At 34.0% G+C, this 24,819-nt stretch overlaps 6 protein-coding genes across 8 annotated transcripts; 5 read left to right on the top strand and 1 right to left on the bottom strand.

Moving 5' to 3' along the window:
* Positions 1–578: 578 nt before the first annotated feature.
* On the top strand, positions 579–5,460 carry LOC138134376 (aminopeptidase N-like). Its single transcript, XM_069052598.1, has 10 exons — positions 579–965; positions 2,067–2,680; positions 2,728–2,883; positions 2,933–3,428; positions 3,475–3,713; positions 3,764–4,122; positions 4,181–4,658; positions 4,707–4,877; positions 4,931–5,147; positions 5,197–5,460. Exons 1-10 carry the CDS (start codon positions 768–770, stop codon positions 5,347–5,349), a joined length of 3,081 nt encoding a protein of 1,026 aa, XP_068908699.1. The 5' UTR covers positions 579–767; the 3' UTR covers positions 5,350–5,460.
* Positions 5,461–5,673: 213 nt separating this feature from the next.
* LOC138134757 (odorant receptor Or1-like) lies at positions 5,674–7,344 on the top strand. 2 transcript variants are annotated; one of them, XM_069053230.1, is made up of 5 exons: positions 5,674–6,654; positions 6,709–6,808; positions 6,865–6,969; positions 7,033–7,188; positions 7,244–7,344. In XM_069053230.1, the coding sequence occupies exons 1-5, from the start codon at positions 6,041–6,043 to the stop codon at positions 7,304–7,306; spliced, it is 1,038 nt and encodes a 345-aa protein (XP_068909331.1). In that variant the 5' UTR covers positions 5,674–6,040; the 3' UTR covers positions 7,307–7,344. The 2 variants fall into 2 exon arrangements, with proteins under 2 accessions (XP_068909331.1, XP_068909332.1); XM_069053231.1 differs by having other exon boundaries at positions 7,033–7,326.
* A 3,815-nt stretch (positions 7,345–11,159) lies between these two features.
* Positions 11,160–19,005, top strand: LOC138134756 (odorant receptor Or1-like). Its single transcript, XM_069053229.1, has 6 exons — positions 11,160–14,437; positions 14,488–15,212; positions 15,263–15,362; positions 15,415–15,519; positions 15,579–15,734; positions 18,864–19,005. Exons 1-6 carry the CDS (start codon positions 14,420–14,422, stop codon positions 18,879–18,881), a joined length of 1,122 nt encoding a protein of 373 aa, XP_068909330.1. The 5' UTR covers positions 11,160–14,419; the 3' UTR covers positions 18,882–19,005.
* Positions 19,006–19,013: 8 nt separating this feature from the next.
* On the top strand, positions 19,014–21,178 carry LOC138134755 (odorant receptor Or1-like). 2 transcript variants are annotated; one of them, XM_069053228.1, is made up of 6 exons: positions 19,014–19,155; positions 19,207–19,919; positions 19,969–20,068; positions 20,124–20,228; positions 20,318–20,473; positions 20,625–21,178. In XM_069053228.1, exons 1-6 carry the CDS (start codon positions 19,141–19,143, stop codon positions 20,682–20,684), a joined length of 1,149 nt encoding a protein of 382 aa, XP_068909329.1. In that variant the 5' UTR covers positions 19,014–19,140; the 3' UTR covers positions 20,685–21,178. The 2 variants fall into 2 exon arrangements, with proteins under 2 accessions (XP_068909329.1, XP_068909328.1); XM_069053227.1 differs by having other exon boundaries at positions 20,318–21,178.
* A 158-nt stretch (positions 21,179–21,336) lies between these two features.
* LOC138134754 (WD repeat-containing protein 46) lies at positions 21,337–23,743 on the top strand. Its single transcript, XM_069053226.1, has 8 exons — positions 21,337–21,482; positions 21,541–22,323; positions 22,376–22,611; positions 22,675–22,839; positions 22,888–23,122; positions 23,181–23,276; positions 23,329–23,439; positions 23,489–23,743. Exons 1-8 carry the CDS (start codon positions 21,474–21,476, stop codon positions 23,591–23,593), a joined length of 1,740 nt encoding a protein of 579 aa, XP_068909327.1. The 5' UTR covers positions 21,337–21,473; the 3' UTR covers positions 23,594–23,743.
* On the bottom strand, positions 23,590–24,571 carry LOC138134758 (nucleoside-triphosphatase THEP1). Its single transcript, XM_069053232.1, has 5 exons — positions 24,302–24,571; positions 24,091–24,256; positions 23,950–24,037; positions 23,717–23,899; positions 23,590–23,666 (listed from the first exon to the last, which is right to left on the bottom strand). The coding sequence occupies exons 1-5, from the start codon at positions 24,330–24,332 to the stop codon at positions 23,607–23,609; spliced, it is 528 nt and encodes a 175-aa protein (XP_068909333.1). The 5' UTR covers positions 24,333–24,571; the 3' UTR covers positions 23,590–23,606.
* Positions 24,572–24,819: the final 248 nt, after the last annotated feature.

The following is a 24,819-nucleotide window of genomic DNA, read 5'->3' as shown; positions in this document are numbered from 1 at the left end:
CGACGTAAACCACCGCTTAAAAAAACTTGCAAGACACATTTTTTTAAAAGTGCAATTTAAAAGTTGATGTCATTTGGTGCAACAACTAAACAATTTTAATCCGTCGTTGTTTATGCGGTTTTGACCTAGATAAATATGCAAATCTTTTTGAAAAAAACAGAGGATGATACGGGTCAAGTGTATTATTACAGACTGCGATCCCACAAGATTTAATTGACCATAGCCAAGGCCACGAAATGATTCGCTCACGTGCATCTTAAAAATGTTCAATTCAACCATTTTCCAACAGGTTTAACTAACCGCTTAACACAATTTATTAATTACTCCCGTGACAGTTAAATGTTACATTGGTTCATCTCGCACCTGCCAATTACGGCATTGTTTGTTAATGTAGCAATTATTCGACTTTTACTTGCTAATTGTGCATGAAAGTGGCTCATAAAAATGCACAAAACAATCGAAATGTGACCGTTACTGCGTCCAAAGCAAATAAAAATATTATGTATTTCGATTCGATTTTTAGAGCTTTAGGCGTGTGCACACCGTGTACACACTTCTTCGTCGCGGAGGTCACAGCACAAAAGTAAAAAATCCAGATAACAACACCTGCAAATATTGAAAGATCCCATTAATTGCTAATCATGTGATTTAGCGCACAGGTAGGATACGTTAGCACTCCACCTGTAACAGTCGTACCTGATGCACGGTCTTCGACTTTTGGCTGGAAGAGCAGTTAGTGAAAGTGAATTTGTGATCGATTTGACACGATGGGAAGAGGCGGCGTAGGCTCGACCAGGTCGGAGTTCCTGGCCGAAGAGTCCATCGACGACATAAGATACCACAGAAACGGGGGATGTTTCGTCACCACCAAACGAGCAATCGCCTTCGTGCTAATCGCAGTTTTTTCCCTACTTCTAGTCATAGTTCTGATGTACTACTACGGCCCTAGTCACAAACTGGAGGAGGTAAATTTGCACACATTTCAATCTTACTGTGATATTTTTTTTTCTTAAATTGATACGCTCGGACTGATTGATTGATGTCCAACACAATTACCGTCACAGATAATTGTTATACATTCAGTACTCGTTATGTAATTTTATTGATGTTTCTGACCATAATGTTGTTTTGTATTTAAATAGGAAACGGAAAAAATAGTGTCACAACTCGTAAAGTTGTTATTTAGAAATAATTATTCAGGTAGTTAATATTTGGATATTTGGCACCAAATTAAGTCCTGGACTTCTATTATGGTGCTGCGGACAGTAGGATGCAAATTAAACGATTGGATCACCATAATTATGTTCAATTAACGTGGTTACAACCGATAACCTTCAAATACACCTCTATTACGTTCTATTTAAAGTTCTCTGGCTCTTCGCGAATTATTAGTTTTGGGCAACAGTTAGATTTGTTGAAATTTCGCCGGATTAGAGGTCACAATTTACAACCAGCTGACATATACGTGTCAAGGTTTGCCATAAAACGATGCGAATCCAAACCGAAGGATTTATCTGATAGCCACGGTTCACAATAATTTATTAATTGAAGAAAAATTTTTGTTTCAGACCGGAAACGTTTTGTTGACAACAAAATGGATAATAAGAGGGAACTTGACGAGTTCTTTAATTTTGTTTTTCTTGACCACCATTGTTTACTTGACATTGATTGTTATATAATAAATTTAAATTGACAAACGTGTTCCTCTATTGATAATAATTGGCAGATACCAATTATATCTTTAAGGTGTCTATTACTAGATTATGTGCACAATTTAAACATGGCAATAGAATTTTAAATTGCACATTTTCAGCGTGTCTTTGTCGTCTTCGCGTTGGTTGAATGATAATTCATTGTTATTTAAAGGTCGCACGCTACGCTGGTCCGAATATCATAAACTAATCCATCTTTATTGTGCAACACTTGTTTATCTATTGGGCATTTAAACCTGAGCTTGAAAATGAATAACTTGTCAATTCTCGGTTTCAATAAAGTATTTAATGAAATTGCAATTCTGATTTCCCTCTGATATCTCTCTGACAAAGCTTTGTTGCTGTCGATTTCAGCTGCAAGAAGATATGAAAGATATTGAAGAACTCATCAACAAAACAATAAACGAAGAGACAGAAGAGAACATCAGGCTACCGGTCCACCTCAAGCCCATCCACTACCGTCTGAAGTTGTTCCCGATTCTGGACGAGTTTTCCGAAGACAATTTTACCTATACCGGCGAAGTTAAAATCACAGTCAGGTGTTTGAGTAAAACAAACAAAATCGTAATGAATTTAGACGATCTAGACATAACGGAACAAAACGTGACCGTGTTGACTGTAAAAGCAACGGTTTTGCGTTACGAGAACACGAACAACAAAGAAAGTGACAGCGATCAGCCAGATATTTATCAGAAAAATGCCACAGCTCCGAACAATACTGTTATCATTGTGGACGCCGACGAAGGCAATAATTCGACTGATGAGGTACTGATCGGGAGAGAAACGACGTCGCTTGTAATACAAGAAGTGTACAAAGAAGCGGAGAATTACAAGTTGATCATAGTGATGCGAAACCTCCTCGAAGTCGACCACAATTACACGATAAATATCAAATTCTCGGGGAATATCACCAACAACCTGGCAGGATTTTACAGGACGAGTTACAAGGGCTTGGAAGGAGAGACGAGGTGGGTTTGGTCACGTCTCGCAACCAGATGTAGCATCTTTTTTCCAGATGGTTGGCTACGACTTATTTTCAACCGATTTTTGCCCGTCGAGTCTTCCCTTGCTTCGACGAACCCAACTTCAAGTCTTCGTTCGAAATCAGTATTGCGCGAAGAACCAACATGACTGTCCTCACCAACATGCCTTTGAAAGACACCGAACCCATGTGAGTACAGTTTCAGACTCTTCAAACCCTGTCACAATTTAATCTGTAGAGCCAACGCTCCCGGATGGGTCTGGGACCACTTCGAGAGGTCCCTTCCGATGCCTACATACTTGGTGTCTTTCACCATTTGCGATTTCCACAATTTGCGGAGTAACTCGAAAGTTGCGGGACCTGTCATCAATATATGGGCCCCAGAAAGTGACCTGCCAAGGGCACGATACGCTCTTGCAGCGGCGCAGAGCATCTTGATGTTCCTGGAAGACTATCTGGGAATCAAATATCCCTTGCCCAAAATCGATCTTTTGGCAATTCCTAATTTTGCAAGAGGCGCCATGGGGAGTTGGGGCATCTTGTCGTTCCGCAAATCTGCTATTCTCGTAGAGGAGTTTTCCAAGAACTGGGAGATCAAGCAACATATTTTCATCACCTTAACCCACGAGTTGGCCCACCAGTGGTTCGGTAATCTGGTGACGATGAAATGGTGGAACGATCTGTGGTTGAACGAGGGAATCGGGAGTTTTATGGCGGAAGTTGTGCAAACCAGCGTGAGTATTATAGAGAGCAACGAGCAACTCCTAATTTTGTTTGAAGTTGAAGCCCAGATGGCAAAGCAGCAACGATTTTCCTTTGAGGGTGATGTACAAGAGTTTCAGTTTGGACAGTTTGAAGTCCACACACGCGATCCAAACCGATTTCAAGAAGACCATACAAATCGAGCAAATCTTCGACACCATAATACAAAGCAAAGCAACGAGTTTGATCAGGATGTTGAATTACACTTTGACAAGACCGGTGTTTAGACAAGGACTTCAGCATTATTTGAAGAGTTTGTAAGTTGCTCGAGAGCGAGTTATTTCGGAAAAGCTTGACTCTCTTTTAGGTCGTACAAATCGACCGACCAGGAGACTCTCTGGGGGTCACTTACAGAAATTGCGAAAAACGCGACTGTCCTTCCTGAAGATGTGACCGTGAAGACCTTTATGGAGTCGTGGACGAAGCAAAAAGGTTATCCCTTTGTGACAGTCAACCGGGATTATGACACCGGAGAAGCTGTCATTTCACAGCAGATCTTCATTCAAGACAACATCAATAACAACACTCTTTGGTACATACCTCTCACCTACACTACCACAGATGATGTCATCAAGTACGATTGGCTTAAAAAGGAACGAAATACGACATTGAACATTACAACACCTGGAAACGACTCTTGGGTGCTTTTTAATATCGAACAAGCAGGTTTGTGTGTGGTAGAAGCAGAAGTAGAACCGCTTTTTTGTAAAAATTGTTTTGCTAGGATATTTTCGAGTGAATTATGACAATCACAACTGGAAGCTTTTGATTAAGCAATTGTACCATGACCCTTGGGAAATACCTGTCGCCAGTCGAGGCCAACTGATCGACGACGCCTTCGAATTAGCTCAGATGGAGATACTAAATTACAGCATTCCTTTAGAGTTGACAAAATACTTAACCTACAAAGAATCCAACTACATTCCGTGGCTGACAGCGCTCAACAGTCTCGAAGAGATCAGATTTATTATCAACAATTACGAATACACTGGAGCCTTCGAAAAGTACATGACCAATCTGATGAAGTACAAATTCGATTCGTTGGGATCGAGAGAAAAAGCTAACGAGACACAAAACGACAAGATTTTGAGATGGAGATTGATCCAAGTAGCTTGCGAGCTCAGATACGAACCGTGCATCAAATGGGCACAAGCGGAATTTTTATTGTGGATGCAACAAGCAGATCCTGACACTAAAAACCCGTGAGTTAGGTGGAAACACGAAAAATTTAAATAAAAATGCATTTGTAGTATTCCTTATGAGTACCGATCGACGGTTCAGTGCATGGGAATCAAAACTGGAAGCTTGAGGGAGTGGGACTTCTTATGGAACAGGACTTTGTCCTCGCAAATTTCTCCGGCGGATCTGAAAACTGCATACTTGAGTCTGGGGTGCACACACGATCCTTGGCTAATAAACAGGTGCAGTTGATGGTTCCCAATTCCAGCAGTACTCACCCAAGATTTTTTTCCAGGTATTTGGAGTTGTCTCTGAGTGGCAATATCACTTTAGAGTACATCCCTTACGTGTGGGAGTCCATAAACCATCTCGTAGGGATTCGTACAGGTTTCCACTTCTTGCGATTAAATTGGGAAAGAGTGTACAGCACCTACGAGGACGTGTACCTAGTTCTTAACGCGATATGTCAAGACTTTCTCGCCTACCTGTCAACAGAGATTGACTTACAAGATGTAAGTACGACGCCGAATCTCGATTATTTACTAAGTGAGTGTGTTTTAGTTGACACAATTCTACAAGCTGCATCAGAAAGATTTGAAGTCTGTGGCCCCTCTGATGCAGGCGTCAGTCGACGCAATCAAGATCAGGATCAGCTGGAGAGAAAGACACTTAAATTCCGTCGTGGCGTGGCTGACGAACGAAAATGCAGATTAAAGAAAATTTTGTGCAAGCAGCTACGTACCTTATGATATGTAGTGAAGTTCTTTATAGTTGATATTTTGTAATATATTGTTAAAGTAATTTAATAAAGTAGTTGATAAGGAATGGGCTTTGAAGTGGGTTTGGGGAGATCGCAACCTTGGAAACAACACGAGAAGTCACAACAAACAAACGATTATTATCTATTGATGATCAGTGTGGTAATTATATAGAAAACTTGGAGAAAAACGGCAGCTGTAATTACGAAGTTGAACAGTTTCAAATTTGATTAAAAACTCATTGTGGCGATAAGTGTGGCTGCTGGAATATTTAAAAGTCAATTACATCCCATACCCCTTTCCTTGCTTGATCCTATTTTTACACAGGGATGACTGCATAAATTAATAACGAACTAATTGCTCACAGACACGGGAATTAATATTTGAAATTGTATCTCTTACCTCCCATTTACTTAATAATCGGGTACCCAACTCACTAATTACAATTCTTTTCCCTTCATTCTTAGCTTGACCGTTATGAAGGCCACATCAAAAGTGAGTCCACAAGATTTCCCAACACACTAAGTTTTCTATTTCTTTTTCAGAAACTAATACTAACCGACACTTTCGAAACCGAAAGGAAATTTCTCCTCTTCGGAAGCTTCTACCCTTCACTGCACTACAAAATCCCTTTTGTTGTTTTCGGAATGTTATTGTTCTTATACTCGTGGACCGAGTTCCTGTCGATGGTTGCGGTTTTATTCATGGAAAGAGACAATCTGGCAAAACTGTCTGAAACTCTGCTCTTCTGCATGACGCAAGCTGCTTTTCTCTGCAAGCTCACGAATTTTTTATGGCATAACAAAAAGATGGTCGACATTGAGACACTTCTCCAACATCCGATTCTGACCGATTTGACTCAATTCGAGATAGAAATCGTGGAAAGTTACATGATCGAAGTCAAGTATCTGGCGAGATTATTTCGAGTTTTGTGCATCTTAACAGTTGCGTTTTACGGAATGTTTCCTTTTATAGACGACGATCCTGATCATATGTTGCCATTGCCTGGTTGGTTCCCATTCGATATAAAAACCTACCAGTACCAAGTGGTAATTGCGCAAACTTGTGGTATCGCAATGGGCGCGTTTATTAATTCGACTTTGGACATATTGCCGACGGTTTTGATCACGCTCGGGTCCGCCCAATTCGACATTTTGAAGTATAAATTGCAAAATGTCACGAAAGTGGAAGGAGGATGCAAGATGAGACTTGTCAAAAGGGCGCTTAATAAGTGTATTTTGTACCACAACGTTCTTTTACAGTACGTCCACAAAATCGTTTGATCAGAGAGATTTTAATTTTTTTTGTGCTTCAGGTACATCGGAGAAGTAGAGATTTTGTTCAGTAATGGTATTTTTGTCCAATTTGCAGCTAGTGTAATTGTTATTTGTCTGACGGGATTTCAAATGCTAGTGGTAGGAAACATTACTATTAAATCTAAATTTTGAATTAACAAAAATATTATTTTCAGATTTCTGTCAGGAGTATACAATTTGTTCTGTTGATGATTTATTTTTCCACAATGACTTGTCAAATTGCGTTATATTGCTGGTATGGAAATGAATTAATGTACAGGGTAAGACAATCCTTGAATATTTTTGCCAATTTCGAGTTTATTTGACTTTTTTTTAATTTTTAGAGCATGGGGCTGTCTGAGGCGTGTTACATGTCTGACTGGAACGAGTGTGATTCGGAAATTCGCAAAAGTTTAGCCATCATCATGGAAAGGGGTAAAAGACCAGTTATTTTAACAGCAGGAAAATTGTTTTCCCTCACTCTTACGACTCTGATGACGGTAGCTTAGTGCATAATCTAAAAATGTCTATTGTTATTTTTATTTATATTTCTAGATATTGAAATCATCGTATTCCTACTTTGCAGTACTTCAACGAATTTATGGTAAAAGTGAATAAAAATTATATAAAGTTTGACATTAAAAGAAATAAATGTAATGCCACCATTTTTTAACCTGTTAAATACCTACACTGTAGAAGAGCAATTACGTTCTTTAATTTCTACCCAATTATCACATTTACAGTAATAGAATTAAACAAAGAAAAGTTCCTTATGGTTGTTGGTTAAAGTTATTATTTCAAATTTCATTCGCCAGGCAAGTAAAATGGAGATGTGATAAGCTTATTTTCCACTTTCTATAGCTTTGGAATTTTTATTAATTTTGCTTAGTCTAGTATAAAAAACCTTAAAAGAAAGAAATTAAACAAAATTTTAAAATTAGGAAATTATTTTGGTCATAACTAAATAAAAAAATATCTGCAACGCTGTTTCATGTAGTTAAGTAACTCACGTCAAGCTGAATAATTAAAATGTTAAAATTAATTCGTTTCTTTTTAATAATTACTGCAACGTACTGCAGGTGCAGTTGAAAATACATCAAATACAAAGTGTCTATGAAAGAACGTAGGTATATCAAGAGTCCTGTGGAATTGTGCGATTCTATAATTGTACCGGGTGAATCAAGTTTTACCGCCCGCACGATTAAACCTACTGAAAAATTAATAAAAATTACAAAACTTTAGTGTTACATTCCCTTGATATAAGACTTCAATGTGTGCAATCAATTTTCCGTTATCACCTCATTCAGAGCCATAAAATTTTAAAAATCGATTTTGAGCAAAAAAAAAGACATTTTTTTCGTACACGCTCATAATTCACAATTAATTCAAAGCACACATTTATGAAATTCGCATCAAAAGAAAATTATTCGTTTTTGAATTATTCCAATTTTAACAGTAAGAGCGAAAAATGAGCAAGATTTACAGCTACAGTGTCATAAATAAATATCTCATTGTTGGTTGTTGGGAAACATCTGTTGACAACTTTTCTAGTCATTCTTAAGCCTCTAAAGGGTAGCATAAACAACCTACGTCAACTTCTTTTGTGGAACTGACCGCCCAATTTAATAATAAATCATAGCTAAATTTCCCACTTTAATATCAAATTCCACTTATTTCAAAAACCTGTGATGTTTTCATGATTTTAATGACACCAAATTTTTCCTGAATGTTTGAAAGAACTCTCAGTGAAAAATTATGTACTGTCGCAAGCAATACATTTTGGTCGTCAATGTCATTTTAAAATTTGGTTAGATTGTCACAAATTTAAAAAAATTCCCTGCCTGATTATGTCCATGTCAACAAAGTGTCAAAAAAAATGAGAAAAAAATGACAATTAATGTCATACAACATGATGATAAGTTATGATATTTACAATGGAGCATTTTCGATTGCGTCAAAGAATGACCTTGACGACCAAAATTTATTGCTCGCGACAGTAGGTATATTAATGTAGCGGTTATTGAATTAAAACGAAATCCTTACCTATTTCATTAAAAATTTTGAAATTTTTACAGATTGTTCTGCAGCGATAAACAATCATTCCTGATTATTTTGAGATTTTTAAATTGATTAGAAGTGGGTGTTTTCGCTCGGGCGGTAAAAGTTGACTCACTCGGTATTGTGCTGAACTATGTCCAGCCGTTGAAGCTGTCAAATCAGATGTCAATAGTCAAATGTCAAATTATTAAATATTAGCGTCAGTTGTGAGTTCGACGTCTTAGTTGTTTGGTTGTGCTTTGGTTCAATTTTTATATATTCTAATTATTTTTCGTGTTTCAATAGTCTATTAAGAACCTGTCATTAATGGAGTTATAGAACTTCTGATTTTCTATTTGGTCCCGCAATATGCCACAGCGCGGCAAAAATGAAACATATTCGAATTCCACAGGACTCTTGATATACGTTCTTTAATAGACACTTTGTATTAATTATTCCTTCAGTAGTAGCTGCTTTTTAAATTATCACTGTTTTTAAAGAACAACGATGTTGTAAGTTAAAAAAAAAAAAATACGAAAACGTCAACCAGAGTGTATTGTCTTTCAGGAGTAAAAATATTCTCTTTGGTATTCACAAGTGAAATATTCGCATCATTAATTTGCTACAGAAGTTAGAAAACGCAAAAAATGGACTATGGAAATGAATATTTTCATTATACGGGAATATTTTCGGATCACGAAACTACAGGATGTTGTGAGTACTTACAGGCTTGATTTATTTAAAGCGTTCCAAAGTAAGTACCCCCAGTTTCCTGTTACTATTCAAAATTTAGCTGACCAGAGAAGAGCCATTATGAAGAAAAACTATATCCCTTCGGCAATTTTAGAAAAGATCAAAAATGATGTAAAGTTAGAATTGTCAATTAATTATTCTGACAATAATGAAGTTTCTAATAATTTACTCCAAAATTCTGTTGAACCGCAAAGTTTACAAAGTTTATCTAATCATAATGACTCTTTCTGTCCAATTATCGATTCACCAAACACCATACAAACAGACATACATAATTTAGACTTGAGTTATAATGATATACATGTTATTAATAAAAATTTTTACTACCATCAAAATTTTAAAGAACAAATTGAAGATGAATTTAATAGAACTCTGAACGAATTTGAACATATAGAACCATTTAATAGACCACTATTACCTAAACAACAAAGCTCCAAAAAATTCTTTGCAATGATTGAAATTTTAAATCAATTCATTTTACCTAAATTTGTAAATAACACCACAAGTTTTAAAAAATTACACAGTATTATATATAGTGGAGCTTTAACAAATATCAGATTAAATGGATCAAAAGAAATTGGCCAGACAAATAATATAAAAACGAAAGAATTACCAAAATGGGAACAAAGACTAAATAAACGTATTAATAATATCAGACGAGATTTAGGTAGAATAACTCAATATTTAAAGGGTATAAATTCTAATCATCTAAATAATTGTATTCAATCCATTTTAAATAACAACCGAATACATTGTTTAAAATATAATGAATATAATAAAACATTAATAGAAATCAAAGACACTTTATTACAAAAGTTACATATTTATTCTAAACGACTCAAAAGATATAAAAATAATAAACAACGGAAATTTGAAAACAAACTATTTAGAAATAATGAGAAGTTGTTTTACAAAAATTTAGCAGATAATAAAACTCAAACTAATAACGGTACACCAAATATAAACGAAATTAAAGAATTCTGGTCAAACATATGGTCAAATGAAGTTCAATTTAATAATCAGGCAGAATGGATTCCTCATTTAGAAAATGATATACCAGATAGTAATAATCGACATCATATTCAAATTAGCCTTGAAATTTTAGTTAAAAATATTAATAGTTCACATAATTGGAAATCCCCTGGAGGTGACCAAATTCATAACTTTTGGTTAAAAAAATTTACTTGTATTCATAAATGCTTACTTGATCACTTTAACGGATTTATTAGGGAACCTAACACATTTCCAGAGTTACTTGATCACTTTAACGGATTTATTAGGGAACCTAACACATTTCCAGAGTTTTTGGCCCATGGTATAACATATCTGAAACCGAAAGATTCCGATACTAAAAATCCATCAAAATATAGGCCAATCACATGTCTGCCTACAATTTATAAAATTATGACATCTTGCATTAAAGTAATAATTTACGACCATTGTCAAAAATTAAATATACTTAATGAAGAACAAAAAGGTTGTGTTAAAGAGTGTTTTGGTTGTAAAGAACAACTCATAATAGATACGGTAATAATGGAACAAGCTAGAAAAAATAATAGAAATATTTATACCGCATTCATAGACTACAAAAAAGCCTATGATTCAGTACCACATTCATGGTTAATTAAAATTCTTAAAATTTATAAAATTAATTTGGATTTGATTAACTTTTTATCTCATGTTATGACATTTTGGAGAACTACTTTAAATTTATCAATAAACAATATTAAATTAAAATCCGAGCCTATTAAAATTAAACGGGGGATTTATCTAGGAGATTCTTTAAGTCCTTTATGGTTTTGTCTAGCCATTAATCCTTTGACAAATCTATTAAATAGCACTGGATATGGTTTCAATATTAGACTTAATAATACCACACTATCCAAATTAAATCACCTTCTCTATATGGATGACATAAAACTTTATGCATCAAAAAAGAATCACATTTTATCTTTACTAACAATAACTGAAAATTTCTCAAATGATATTGGGATGAGTTTTGGTATTGATAAGTGTAAAATGCAATCAATATGTCGCGGTCATTACGACCATTTAGAATATATAACTCAAGAAGGAGAAATCATTAAAAATTTAAATAAAGGAGAATTTTATAAATATTTAGGTATTAATCAATCAAATCATATTCAACACTCAATTATAAAAGAAAATTTAGAAAAGCAATTTTATTTAAGAATTAAATCTATTTTAAAATCAAAATTAAACGGTAATAATTTAATTAAAGCAGTTAATACATATGCTGTTCCATTACTGACCTATTCTTTCGGTGTTATAAAATGGTCCAAAACTAATTTACAGAACATAAACATTAAAACTAGAGTTCTTTTTACCAAATTTAGTAAACACCATCCTAAATCTGCTATTGAAAGATTTAATTTACCACGCGAAAACGGTGGTAGGGGTTTTTCAAATCTAGAAATACTGCTAAAAAATCAAATTGCTTCACTAAAAAATTATTTCCTCAATAGAGCTCGTGATAACACCTTTTTCAATGCTTTGGTTTCAGCCGATAAAGGCTACACACCTTTAAATTTAAGTGATAATATAATTTCAGACATTGTTAAGCCAAATATACCTGACACAATAGCAAATATAAAACAGAAGTCTTTACATGGGAGATACTTTAAAGAACTGGAACAACCAGAAGTTAATATTCAGGCATCTCATGCATGGCTTAAGAAATCAAATATTCACCCTGAGACGGAGGGTTTTATATTTGCAATACAAGATCGTGTTATAAATACAAGAAATTATAAAAAACACATATGCGGTTTACAAATGTAGGATTTGCGGAACTGAAGGGGAAACAATTGAACACATTGTTTCTTCTTGCACCGTTTTGGCTCAAAGCGAATATAAAAAACGACACGATATATTCGCTAAAATTATACACATGAATTTAGCTGTTAAATTCAATTTATTAAAGAATACACAACCACATTATAGTTATACACCAGAAAGTTGTTTGGAAAATGACAGTTACAAGTTATATTTTGATAGAACAATTTTAACTGACATTCATATTAAGCATAACAGACCAGACATTATAATTTTAAATAAACAACAAAAGCAAGCATATCTTTTAGATATAGCTGTTCCAAATTCACATAATATAACACAGACATATAACACAAAAATTAATAAATATTTAGAGCTGTCCGTTGCTATGAGAAATCTTTGGTGTTTAGAAAAAATTTCGATTTTACCACTTGTAATTTCAGCAACGGGAATAGTACCGCAATCTCTTTTTAAAAATTTAAAAATTCTGGATTTAGATAACACATTGGTAGTTGAAATTCAAAAAGGTATATTATTATACTCATGTCACATCGTGAGGAAGTTCCTTAACATTGACACAGAACATAATACACAACAAAGTCAAAATGCGGAGGCAAGACGCCGGTAATTATGTTGATAAGCACTGCACTATTACTTGATAGTAATATCCGTAATAGTGTATGTACTCCGGCAAAATTGCCGTGCCGCCGGGTGGAGGTGGGATAGTGTACTTAAATCCTTCTTGACTGTGAAAATATTTTTGTCTTTGCTGAACTATTTTCCGTAATCTTCTTCTAAAACGCAAAACAAAAAAACAATCATTTTGACAGCTCGAAAGTTTGTTATTTTGTCTTTAGCAACATCCACAGGTCAATGTCTTCTTTATTGAAATAATATTTTTTACTCCAAAAAGTGGTTCATTGTGTTTTTATGTGGTTTTCTATTCGATTAAAACTCTTTATTATGTAGAATTTTTGTTGTTCTGAGCCGCATCCTTCATTTCCTCGACCGTGTACTGTTTAAAAGCAAAATTTTTCACTTTTCATTGTTCGCAAAAAATCTCCAACGTCCTGCAGGTGATCAATTATTAATTAATCCTTTAGCAGCTATCGCTTTTTAAATTAACATTGTTTTTGAACAAAAAAGATGTCACAACTTAAAAAAAATATATAAAAACCAGTATTTATTATCTTTCAGCAGTAAAAATATTCTTTTTTGTTCGACACTGTCAGAATTTGAGAGTTTTCTCCTATGTGAACGGATTTTGATAAATCTCACAACTTGTCAAAACGAAACGTCAAGCTAATTTTAAAGGTTTTAAGCGATTTGGAGCCTTTAAGGGGCTCGTCGAACAAAAAAAACGTTGTATTCAACTCGTTCGTGTGTAAATTGGGCCTTTTTTGGCACTCGTGGGCCTTTAAAACGCTCGTTTCACTCGCGTTTTAAAATGGCCCGCGCGTGCCAAAAAAGGCCCAATTTACACACAAACTCGTCAAATAAACTACTATTTTGGCTTATGCAAATAACGTAGATCTAGTAGGTATATTAAAAAAATCTGAAACAAACTATTTGTATCATTACTGTATATTAATGAGTGTAAAAATATTTTTGCCTTTGTCCCAACCTTCTCCTGAAAATGTAAAAAAAAACCTTATGAGTTTCCATTCTGTAAAACCGTAAATCATTGAAAAGAATTTACACCAAAAGCTCTAAATTACTGATGTTCAAATGAAACCTAGAAAATAATTACAAAATAAAGACCCCATGGTTAAATTAACTAAGGCAATAATTACACAGCAGCACTAATAATAAATTAACTGACAAAAAACTATTGCTTCAAAAATTCAACTACGAGTACTTATTCAAATTTAGAAACAACAATTAAAACGAAAAGTTAATTACGTGTTTGCTAAGACCACGGTCACATGGGGCGAATTTCACATAAATAACTAACAACTGCAATTAAACCTCTTGAGTATTAATATTTGACGGACCATGTGTACAAGAGATTTGTTTCCCTCATACTTGATACCCGGGTAGTAATTAAAAATATTGATTTTTAATTATGTTTTTATTCGGGACATATCATTAAATACATGTAACACAAACACTCTTAGTCCACCACCGATTGTTAAACACACCGGAATGATTTTCACCATACGGGTCTGCCACCAATAAGTGTTTTTATAATTTCTACTAGGTTTTTGTTTTAGGACTACGACCTCCGCAATGCTTTCGAAACCGAAAGAAATCTACTCCTCTGGTCTGGATTTTACCCGAGGAGAGACAACAAACTCAATTTTGCTTACGTTGTCAGTGCCATTTTGAACTTGTTCGTAGCTTATGGGCAATTATTCTCCATGGTGGTCCAGATGGCGATCGACAGACACGATTTGTCCAAACTCACCGAAACTCTACTCTTCTTTATGACCCACTTTACGTTTCTTTGCAAACTGTCAAATTTCTTGTACTACAAGAGGAAATTATTCGAAATCGAAGACCTATTAGCAGAGTCGATTTTCTACGGATTTCCATACGAAAGACTCGAATTGGTGAAGAACAAAGTCGACTCTTGCAAACTCATCGCAAAAATATTTCGAATTTTGTGCGTTTTAGTGGTGTTGTTTTACACTTTGGTCCCATATTTGGACGACAAGGAGGACATGACTTTGCCACTGCCTGGGTGGTTGCCTTACGACACCAAAAAATATTATTACCCTACAGTTGTTTTCCAAGTGATGAGTGTCTCAGTCAGTGCTTACAACAACTCCAGCATTGATGTCTTGACTTGCATGTTGATTTCGGTCGCGTCTGCACATTTTGACATATTGAAAGAAAATTTGAAAGGGATTGATTACAAAACTGGCAAAACAAATTCCGCCGAGGCTATACGGATTAATTTCAAACACTGTGTCAGCCATCACAAGAAAATAGTCCAGTTGGTTGCACAACTCTTGTCTTAAAGCACTTAAACACACTATTTTTCAGGTTTGTCAGCCAGATTGAGGATGTTTTCTCCAAAGGCATATTTCTGCAGTTTTTCGCTAGCATTGTCGTGATCTGCTTTACAGGTTTCCAGATGATTGTTGTAAGTAATGCCCGTAACAGTGATTTCTTCGATTGTTCTTTTACTCTTTTAGGTCCCTGTTCCAAGTGTTCAGTTCTTATTTTTAATAATTTATTTTTCTTGTATGATGTGTCAGGTTGCAATGTATTGTTGGTACGGTCACGATGTCATTACCACGGTGAGTTTTGTTTAAAAAATAATAACAAAAAAAAAAAAATTACAAAACAAATCTTTTAGAGCGACACGATTGGACAATATTTCTATATGTCTAACTGGTACGAGGCTGACCTCGAAATAAGAAAAGATGTTTTCATCTTTTTGGAAAGGACGAAAAAACCAGTCATATTGACAGCTGGAAAGTTTGTTACTTTGTCTTTAGCAACACTGACAACAGTGAGTACTTTTTTAAATTAAAATAATATTTTTCACTCCAAAAAGGGTGGTTCAATGTGGATTAAAAATTAACATACTCTTTCTATTCAATTAAAACTTTTTATTATCGATAAAAATTTACAATTCGTAATGTATCATGCATCAGAATGCAAATTTTTGTTGTTCTGAGCAACATCTTTCAGTTACTCTGCCATGTATGTTCAAAGGAAAAAATTTCACTTCATATAATTCTATTTTCACAACTCTTACTGGTTGCCTCATTTGTCAATAGTAATCTGCGCTTGATAATTATTTACATTTGTTCTCTTCATGGTTCTCCGTGAAGGAATCTTTAATAAAACTGAAATTATAAGAATGACATTAATTAGTCGGTAATAAAAAATAGTAAATTCTGTATCACCATTAAAAAAGTAGTTATTTTTTACTCTACAAGGTAATTCACGATTGATAATGAGCACGGCGGAATTGAAAATGCAACCCACAATACATTTCCAAAGTTAACGTGGCTATTTTAAATATCGTATTGATTGAAATTATGAATCCATGATGGTTTTGCTTCCAATAATTTTATTTGTCACAACTGACATTTACGAAAAAGTTAAAATACGACGATTAATAGTTATTTAAGACGTAGCCAACGTTAATTGAACTAGCCGTGCTCAAGTAAATTTGGCAACAATGCCCGCAGACCTAGGACCGAGTCAGTTTGTGCAGATTTGCATTTGTGTACACAGTGATCTTAACGTTTTAACTTCAGAAAACTGTGTTTATTTCCAAAATTTTAAGCTACCAAGTTGAAGGGAATTTAGTATAGAGTTTGTGAAATAAATTGTGGCATTTTCTTCAGGAATTAAAGCCGTCAACTTGGTGGAAGTTAAACCGAGACAAACCTAACCTAACTTTTGTGTGTTAAACGAAATATCGTTGGTTCTAACTTCTAACATGTATTTAAAATTTAAATATTATTCAAACATGCCTAGTAGGTGTTGTGTAACAGGCTGTAAAAGTAATTACGACTCGTCTTTAAGAAATACACAAAACAATCGCGGTGTAAGTGTTTTCAAATTTCCTAAAAATGTAGAGCGCAAACAAGCATGGTTAAAAACAATCCCTTGAAAAAACTTCAGCTTAAAGTGTGGTCTCTCAATTACATTTTAGTTCTGATGATATGATTTTATATGATAAACATTTGCAACCTGATGGAAACTGTAAACAATTGCTTTTAAAAAGCCCCAGACTAAAAGATGCGGCTGTTCCTAGCGTGTTTCCAAATTTAGCGTCTTATCTATCAAAGCCAGCAATTAAAGAGAGAACTGATCCAGAGTTTAGGCGTAAAACAATTTCTAAAAGGCAAAACGATGAAGTAGAGAATTTTATGAAAGCAGATATACAAGTAATAAACAATTTTAATGATTTAATAACAACATTTTCAATCAAACTTAATTTGATTAGTTGGGAACATAAAATTGTTGAATTTGGTAAGTATATATTTTTTTACATTGAATTTTAATAATTCTTTAAATATTGAGACAAAAATTTATATTAATGAATGTCTTCAAGTAAAAGTTTTTATTAAAGGAGAAGAATTATCTCCACAAGTTATTTAGTTACTTGTTACGAAGAATTTTTCTTATTGTGGATTAGGCCTACTGGGGAAACCACAGTAAAAAAACGCATCTTGCACTCTACCTCTACGGTGATGAGGAAAAGTATGTAGCACAGCACCTTTGTTATAAATATCTATTCTGTCTGTAAAAAAAGTTTGCTCCCCGTTTTGATTTTGTTACGAGCCGCTACTGCTGTACAGTGTAAAATTAGATATCATCCTCCATGGGGGTAAGATGGGAATTGTTGTAATACTAATAATCATCTAATAAACAATGTCAATTTATTGAGAACGTGTAAAAACGCGCCTTTATGTTTGTTAGGCGTTCGATGTTCGGCGGTTCGCCCGGTCCGCCTTCAGACTGAACGATTGCGACGTTGCCTTTTTCTCAGCACGGCTAGTTATTTAACGTTGGCTACGTTTAAGATATAAGTGTAAAAGGTTATCCTTTATTGCACGAACGGCTTTAAAATACGACCGAGGTACGAGGGAGTATTTTAAAGGATGTGAGTGCAACAGAAGAACTTTTTACACGTACGTCTTACAACATTTTATCTACGATCGTTTCAACATAAATTTGTATAAAATAATTATTATTCATTCAATATTTTATTAATAACCAAAGTCGTTCGAGAACCACGTCATTTAGCAACATACTTCTAAACAATGTTTCCAACAAATTGTATTGTTGTATTCTGACAGTTCTGTGCCATAAAAGCGTGTAGTAAAAGTTTTATGGCACGATTCTGTCAGTTCACTAAACGTCAACTTTGACAACGATTTTTAGTGCAAAAGTGCCTACTTTTTACACGATCGTAGATAAAAAGTATTTGAACGATGGGAAAACTGAGAAACTGCACAGCTAACTATGTTTTATGTTTTTTTAATCCAAAAACAAATATCCACGCTAACTTTGCAAATGTATTGTGGGTTGTATTTTCAATTCCGTCGGGCTCATCATCACTCGTGAAATACCCTGCATATTATTCGTCTATTGTAAACATTTTTTCCTTCCTTCTTGACATAAAGTGCTTTATTTTACAGTTTGGGCTTTGGGCAGCTTTATTTTGTACTTTACTTCATTTGCATTTAACCAAATTAATTTCTTTTAAAATAAAGTAAGCTTTATACACCTGTAAATATTACATGAAAAAAATGGCCCTTTTAGACGGATGATATTTATTAACAATCAACAGCTTGTTAATGATGGTGCAAAAAATAATTACCTACTTACAGTTATTATCACCCAAAAAGATGATTTTTTATTAATAAGTATTGTTTAAAGTACATATGTTTCACATATACAAAATAGGTAGAGCTTTCACGTTTTATCCTTATAGCATAAGTTGTGGTGTCCATCGGGCATATATCTTCATTTGTAGATAATTTACCAGAAACCTAGGTAACAATAAGCAAGTCCCAGTAAACATCACAGTCATTATCTATTTATTTGCGACGTATAACAATTATCTCTTTACCTATAATTATAAAACCGAATTTTCTTCTGAATTAAAAATTTTAAGGCGAAACCAAAGTGGTAATCACTTCGCTAATGACAGGACGTATAAAATTAGGTCAACCAAATCTAACATCTATTTACACATGGGGGAGAGTTTGCCGTGAATAAATAACCAGGGAATTACCCAACACAACCCCCAATTGACGAGTATTAATATTTGACATACATGAGATGTGGCTGTGTCTCTGTAATTGTCAGTAATTAAAAGTATCGATTGGACTCTTCTTAACTTTTTCTCAACATTGCCAGAACAGCATTTGATCAGTCAACAAACAGTAGAGATGAGTTTGCTGCAGGTTTTAGTACAAAAAAGTGGTGGTTCCTTGATACGAGTTGTAGTTTTCTAGGAGTACGACCTACGAAATGTGTTCCAAACTGAACGCAGTTTGCTGACATTTTCAGGATTTTATCCGAGAAGAGACAAAAAGTACAGTTCTTTGTACATTTTCAGCGCTTCAGTAAATCTGCTCTGTTCTTACTTGCAACTGTTGTCGATGTTAGGCCAGATGGTCGTCGACAAAAACAATTTGTCCAAACTGACGGATACTTTGCTGTTTTTCATGACGCATTTCGCTTTTCTTTGCAAACTGACAAATTTCGGATACTACAGATGGCATCTGCTTGTCGTTGAAGACTCTCTGATTGATGCTGTGTTCTACGAGATCTCTCACACAGAACTTCTGAAGAGTAAAGTGCAATCGTGCAAACTGGTCGCAAGAATATTTCGAATTTTGTGCATTTTGTGCATCATTTTTTATGCGGTAATTCCTTGCTTGGGCGAAGAAAGAGTTTTGCCCTTGCCTGGGTGGTTGCCCTACGACACTACCAAATATTATTACGAAACTGTCTTTTTTCAACTGTTGAGTATCTGCATCAGCGCCTACAATAACTCCAGCATCGACATTTTAACTTGGAAGTTGATTACAATAGCATCCGCCCAATTCGACATTTTGAAAGAGAATTTAAAAAATATATTTTACAAATCTGAGGGTGAAGACGACACAAAATGTATTGAAATTTGTTTTAAAAATTGCGTTAAACACCACAACGAAATAATTAAGTGAGTAGATTTTGCAAAAGTAGCTTTTGTGCTATTATTTTCATTCCAGTTTGGTCAACTCTATTGAATTCATGTTTTCCAAAGGGATATTTCTGCAATTCTTTGCTAGCGTTATCATTATTTGTTTTACCGGGTTTCAAATGATTGTTGTAAGTTGAAAAATATTTCGACGTTTCTTTTGGGAAAGCACTTTTAAACTTTCAGGTTCCGATCCCGAGTATTGAATTTACTTTTTTGATAATGTATTTGTCGTGCATGATGTGTCAAGTTGCGATGTATTGCTGGTACGGCCACGACGTGATGATGACAGTAAGTTTTATTTAAAAAAGTGAAACAGCGGAATTTGTTAAATATCTATCTGTAAATACGTGCTTTGAGCAAAGTGTTTTACATTCTAGAGTGATGAAATTGGCCAGTACTGTTACATTTCCAATTGGTATGAGTCAAACATTGAAATACGAAAGAGTATGATAATTTTTTGGGAAAGAGCCAAAAAACCTGTAACTTTAACTGCAGGAAATTTTGTTACATTATCTTTAACAACATTGACAGGAGTAAGTAATAAACAGATTAAACGTGTTGTTTACACAACAAATATATTTGTTTCTTTCCATATGCAAGATTTAGGTAAACATCTACTAAATATTAAATCTAATTTCAAAAATCTGCAAAAGTTGAATACTGATAATTTAGTCTATTTTTCAGATACTACGATCGTCATATTCATATTTCGCTGTTTTGCAACGTTTGTACAAAGATTCTTAAAGTGTAGCACTGTAGCAGAAATGTGGCGGTAGTTTAATTTTGTACACGACTAATATGTTGATTTGGCGACAGTGCAAGTGTAGAGTATTAAAATATAAAGTAAAGAAAAATGTTTGTGTATTTATGCCTAAATTAATATAGAGAGATATAGAGTTTGTGGTAATTTAAGTACGATAGGAATATAAATCAACCGTTTTTGCCCAAAAGTCCTTTTTTAAACCACGAGTTACAAAATTTCGAATGGTTGAAATAAATTTCTCTTGTGAGCATTTTTTCATTCCTTACTTAAAAATTTTTAACAAATACTAATTTGAAAATTAAAATAATTACTATTAATTGCAGTTCATAAGTAAATAACACATAACCACATTATACGGGGGTGTTAATCAATAAGGGCGAGTTTTTGAACTGAAATTCAGTAAAGGTGCAATTTAAAAATGATTTATTATTTCCATTTTCAAAGATCCACGCGCATACGAGGTCCTCCTATACTTATGTATCAACATGAAAAGAAAATCAAACACAATATTCAAATATTTTATTAATAACTAATGCGGGGATCACTGAAACTATCACTTTTGAACAGCAGGTCGTGGAGTCGGGGTCGGCTATCTATTCTCCTCTTTATCTATGCTCGGTTCTGGTTCTTTTCTGTGTGTTCTGTGGTTGTGTTTCCAAAGTTCTGTGTTTCCAAACATAACCAATCCGTGACATAACCTAAGAAGTGCATGTGTACGATTTAAGAATTTCCTTTTTTTAACAATTAACAAAAATAATAAATATTGCGTAATGGGAAAGGTATGTCGACATGACGATATGGAAGAAAATTATATGGATAAATATTTGTTGTTTATAGTTTCAGAGATATTTCAATAAAAATTCAGATGAACCAGTTTCACCAGAAAGTAAAAAAAACGATCCCAGACCTAAGAAAAAACAGAATACTGTTGTATATAATGTAAAATCTAATTTAAATCCTAGGAGTCGAAAAGTGGCAGATAAACATATCAAGAAGAAACAAGTTGTAAGAATCCCAAATCCTAACCCCAAATTTAAGGGGAAACCAAAGATTCCTAAAAAGGTGCTGAAAAAGTATACAAGAGGACCAGGGATTAATAAAGCAGGAATCAAGACAAACATACACAAACAAAGATTAGAACAGAAAGAGGAAACAATAAAATTTTCAATCCAACAAGCAGCCAGAGCTGAAGTTTTGTTGACTGAAGAAGGTGGATACCTTGAGGCAGACCCTGGTGAAACTACAACTCAATTTACTCAAAATCAATTAGCTGAAAGTGTTGACATAACTTCTGCTGCAAAATGCTTTGATTTACAACTTAGAGATTTTGGACCATATCGAATGAAATACACTAAAAATGGGCGCCATATGTTGTTAGGAGGTAAAAAGGGACATGTAGCTGCATTTGATTGGGTTACAAAAAAGCTACATTGTGAAATGAATGTTATGGAATCTGTTCATGATGTGTGTTGGTTACATATTGAAAACATGTTTGCTGTGGCTCAGAAAGATTGGGTTTATATCTATGACAACCAAGGTATTGAGTTGCATTGTCTTAGAAAAATAAGTAGAGTGACTAGGATGGAGTTTCTGCCTTACCACTTTTTACTAGCATCTTGTGTAAATTTAAATGTGATAATGTGAGTTTCTTTTTTAATTTGATAACTTTCAGAGTGATACTGGTTTTCTGAGTTGGTTAGATGTTTCAATAGGTCAGTTAGTGTCACAATATAATACAAAACTAGGAAGGTTGACTATGTTGACACAAAATCCTTGGAATGCTGTTTTATGTGTAGGACATGCAAAAGGAGTTGTTTCTATGTGGTCTCCAAATTCTAGAGACCCATTGGCAAAAATGTTGTGCCATAAGGCACCATTAACAGCTCTTCATGTTGATCCTAAAGGACAGTAAGTATTAATGTGGTTGATTTTGATCAAATATATAAATATTTAAAAAAATGAAATCAACAGATATCTTGCTACTGCTGCAAGTAATAGAGAACTAAAAATTTGGGATGTTAGAAAATTGGAAGGGCCAGTACAGGAGTATAAATTGATCACAGCAGCAAATAATTTGAATTTTTCTCAAAAAAATATGTTGGCTCTAGGAATGGGAAATGTGGTGGAAATATATAGGTTTGTATTTTGCTGTGTGAAGAAAGAGAAATAATGATACAAATTTAGGGATTGCTGCGCGAAAGCGGCAAAACGGCCGTATTTACGCCACCGCTTTGTTTCATCTATTGGCAACTTAAATTTCTGCCCTTATGAAGATGTCTTGGGTGTTGCAACAGCTACTGGTTTTAGTAGTTTACTTGTACCTGGGTCAGGAGAACCCAATTTTGATGCTTTGGAAGCTAATCCATTCCAAACTAAGTCACAAAGAAGAGAAGCTGAAGTTAAGGCGTTGCTTGAAAAGGTGCAAGGATCATTGATTAGTGCATAGAAATGTAATAAGTATGTATTTTTTTTTTCAGATTCAACCTGAACTCATTACTTTAGAACCTACATCTATTATAGAAGTTGATGTACCTACATTAAAAGACAAAATAGAAGCCAGAGAAAAACTTCTTGTGAGTATTTACTTTATATTGGTAAGTAAATATTTTGAAGAAATATTTTTAGCATGTAAAAGTACCAAAAATAAACTATCAACCAAGAAATAAAGCAAAGGGTAAGGGAGGGTCTGTTAAAATTGCAAAAAATAAAAAGATTGTTCAAGAGCAAGCTAAAAAGGTAAGTTCTTATTAATGTTTTGTTTGATATTGACATAATTATGTTTTAGGAATTTATAAAAAGCACAAAAGATTTGCTGCCAAAATTTGATGTTAAGAATAACAAGAAAAAAGAGGAGACAATATTGGACAGGTTTTCAGCAAAAAAACCTTAACTATGAAAATATATTATTTTGTTATAATTGACATTATTTCTTCTAAGAGTTTATCCCTATTTTGTGCATTTACCTAAAAAGAAATTTCACAATACATTATGAAAATAAACTGTAATAACTTACAGTTATTAAATGATGAGAATTATTGTTTTTCAATTTTTGAATGAGTGGGCCACCTCCTTTTAAAGGCACTGTAGCAACTACAGTAATATTAAGGTCATTAATTACATTTTGAACTTTTCTTTCAAACTCCTTACTAAATAACTCCATTTTCCCTATTTCATCAATTATAACAACCGATTTGACCTAAAATGGCATTAGAAAGTAAACAAAACATTCACCACTACATTACCTACATTGTCAAATATTGGCAAAGCAATTTTTTCAAACTCTTCAAGATGAACATTATAACTTCCTACTTTATATTTAGATTCACCTTCCACACTGAAAACTGTATTTAAGGAAGGAATTATTAAGTGAATTAAATTGTTTAAAACCTTTTTCTTGCTAATATTCCTCTGTGATTATCAAGTGTTACAACATCAAAACCTAGTCTATAATTGTTTTTGTCTCTTAGTTCCTCAGTATAAAAACCAGTGACTTCCACCGCCATGTCTTTTAATTTGTTTGCAATCTTTTTTGTAAGAGTAGTTTTACCAATACCTGCAACAACGAAATTAAATAAGGTAACTGTTGAAACGTCGTTACCTGGTAATCCTTGCAGAATAATATTTTTCATGGTGTTTTAATGAATATTTAAATATAATTTTTAGGTTAGTCGGTATTTTTTTGACATTTGCGCAAAAATTTACATCTTACCGACCGTACATATAACAATTGATTTTGTTTAAAAAATCACTAAAAACGTAATTGGGTAGAATCAAATACGCATCAGTCGACATGCAATCTAAATTATTAACTTTATTACTTTAAAATACTTTAAATTAAACCCGCCAAATCCCCGTCGGTAAGTTGATGTTTACATGTTTCTTTAATTATTACACGTAAAAATCACTAGAGGTCGCTAGACATTAAGAAATAGGGTGACATCTGTCGAGCAAGTTTATAATAAGACAGGTTTCAAAAAGTGAAATCTTTCAAGCATTTGAAAATGAAGGTGTACGACTGTAACGTTTTCTTTTATTATTTTTCCATTATGGTGATGAAATCTTGAATCTTCAAATTCTTTATTTGGAGTTGATAGTACTGGATTTGTCTTTGGAACT

This window comes from Tenebrio molitor, chromosome 7 (genome assembly GCF_963966145.1).
Source record: "Tenebrio molitor chromosome 7, icTenMoli1.1, whole genome shotgun sequence".
In the NCBI taxonomy this organism is placed as follows: Eukaryota; Metazoa; Arthropoda; class Insecta; order Coleoptera; family Tenebrionidae; genus Tenebrio; species Tenebrio molitor.
Note: the sequence above shows the minus strand (reverse complement) of the source record. Positions and strands in the feature narration are given on the sequence as shown.

Excerpts from the sequence above, each read along its gene's own strand:
- LOC138134376 (XM_069052598.1), top strand. The coding sequence starts at position 768 with ATGGGAAGAGGCGGCGTAGGCTCGACCAGGTCGGAGTTCCTGGCCGAA. Across the intron at positions 4,659-4,706 it reads GATCCTGACACTAAAAACCC|TATTCCTTATGAGTACCGAT; the intron begins GTGAGTTAGGTG and ends ATGCATTTGTAG. Across the intron at positions 4,878-4,930 it reads GATCCTTGGCTAATAAACAG|GTATTTGGAGTTGTCTCTGA; the intron begins GTGCAGTTGATG and ends ATTTTTTTCCAG.
- LOC138134757 (XM_069053230.1), top strand. The coding sequence starts at position 6,041 with ATGTTATTGTTCTTATACTCGTGGACCGAGTTCCTGTCGATGGTTGCG. Across the intron at positions 6,655-6,708 it reads TACCACAACGTTCTTTTACA|GTACATCGGAGAAGTAGAGA; the intron begins GTACGTCCACAA and ends TTTGTGCTTCAG. Across the intron at positions 7,189-7,243 it reads CTCTTACGACTCTGATGACG|ATATTGAAATCATCGTATTC; the intron begins GTAGCTTAGTGC and ends TTATATTTCTAG.
- LOC138134756 (XM_069053229.1), top strand. Across the intron at positions 15,213-15,262 it reads CATCACAAGAAAATAGTCCA|GTTTGTCAGCCAGATTGAGG; the intron begins GTTGGTTGCACA and ends ACTATTTTTCAG. Across the intron at positions 15,520-15,578 it reads GTCACGATGTCATTACCACG|AGCGACACGATTGGACAATA; the intron begins GTGAGTTTTGTT and ends CAAATCTTTTAG.
- LOC138134755 (XM_069053227.1), top strand. Across the intron at positions 19,920-19,968 it reads CACCACAACGAAATAATTAA|TTTGGTCAACTCTATTGAAT; the intron begins GTGAGTAGATTT and ends TTTTCATTCCAG. Across the intron at positions 20,229-20,317 it reads GCCACGACGTGATGATGACA|AGTGATGAAATTGGCCAGTA; the intron begins GTAAGTTTTATT and ends TTTACATTCTAG.
- LOC138134754 (XM_069053226.1), top strand. Across the intron at positions 22,612-22,674 it reads CATGTTGATCCTAAAGGACA|ATATCTTGCTACTGCTGCAA; the intron begins GTAAGTATTAAT and ends TGAAATCAACAG. Across the intron at positions 23,440-23,488 it reads TTCAAGAGCAAGCTAAAAAG|GAATTTATAAAAAGCACAAA; the intron begins GTAAGTTCTTAT and ends ATTATGTTTTAG.
- LOC138134758 (XM_069053232.1), bottom strand. The coding sequence starts at position 24,332 with ATGAAAAATATTATTCTGCAAGGATTACCAG. Across the intron at positions 24,257-24,301 it reads TATTCTGCAAGGATTACCAG|GTATTGGTAAAACTACTCTT; the intron begins GTAACGACGTTT and ends TCGTTGTTGCAG. Across the intron at positions 23,667-23,716 it reads ATTCTCATCATTTAATAACT|GTAAATGCACAAAATAGGGA; the intron begins GTAAGTTATTAC and ends ATTTCTTTTTAG.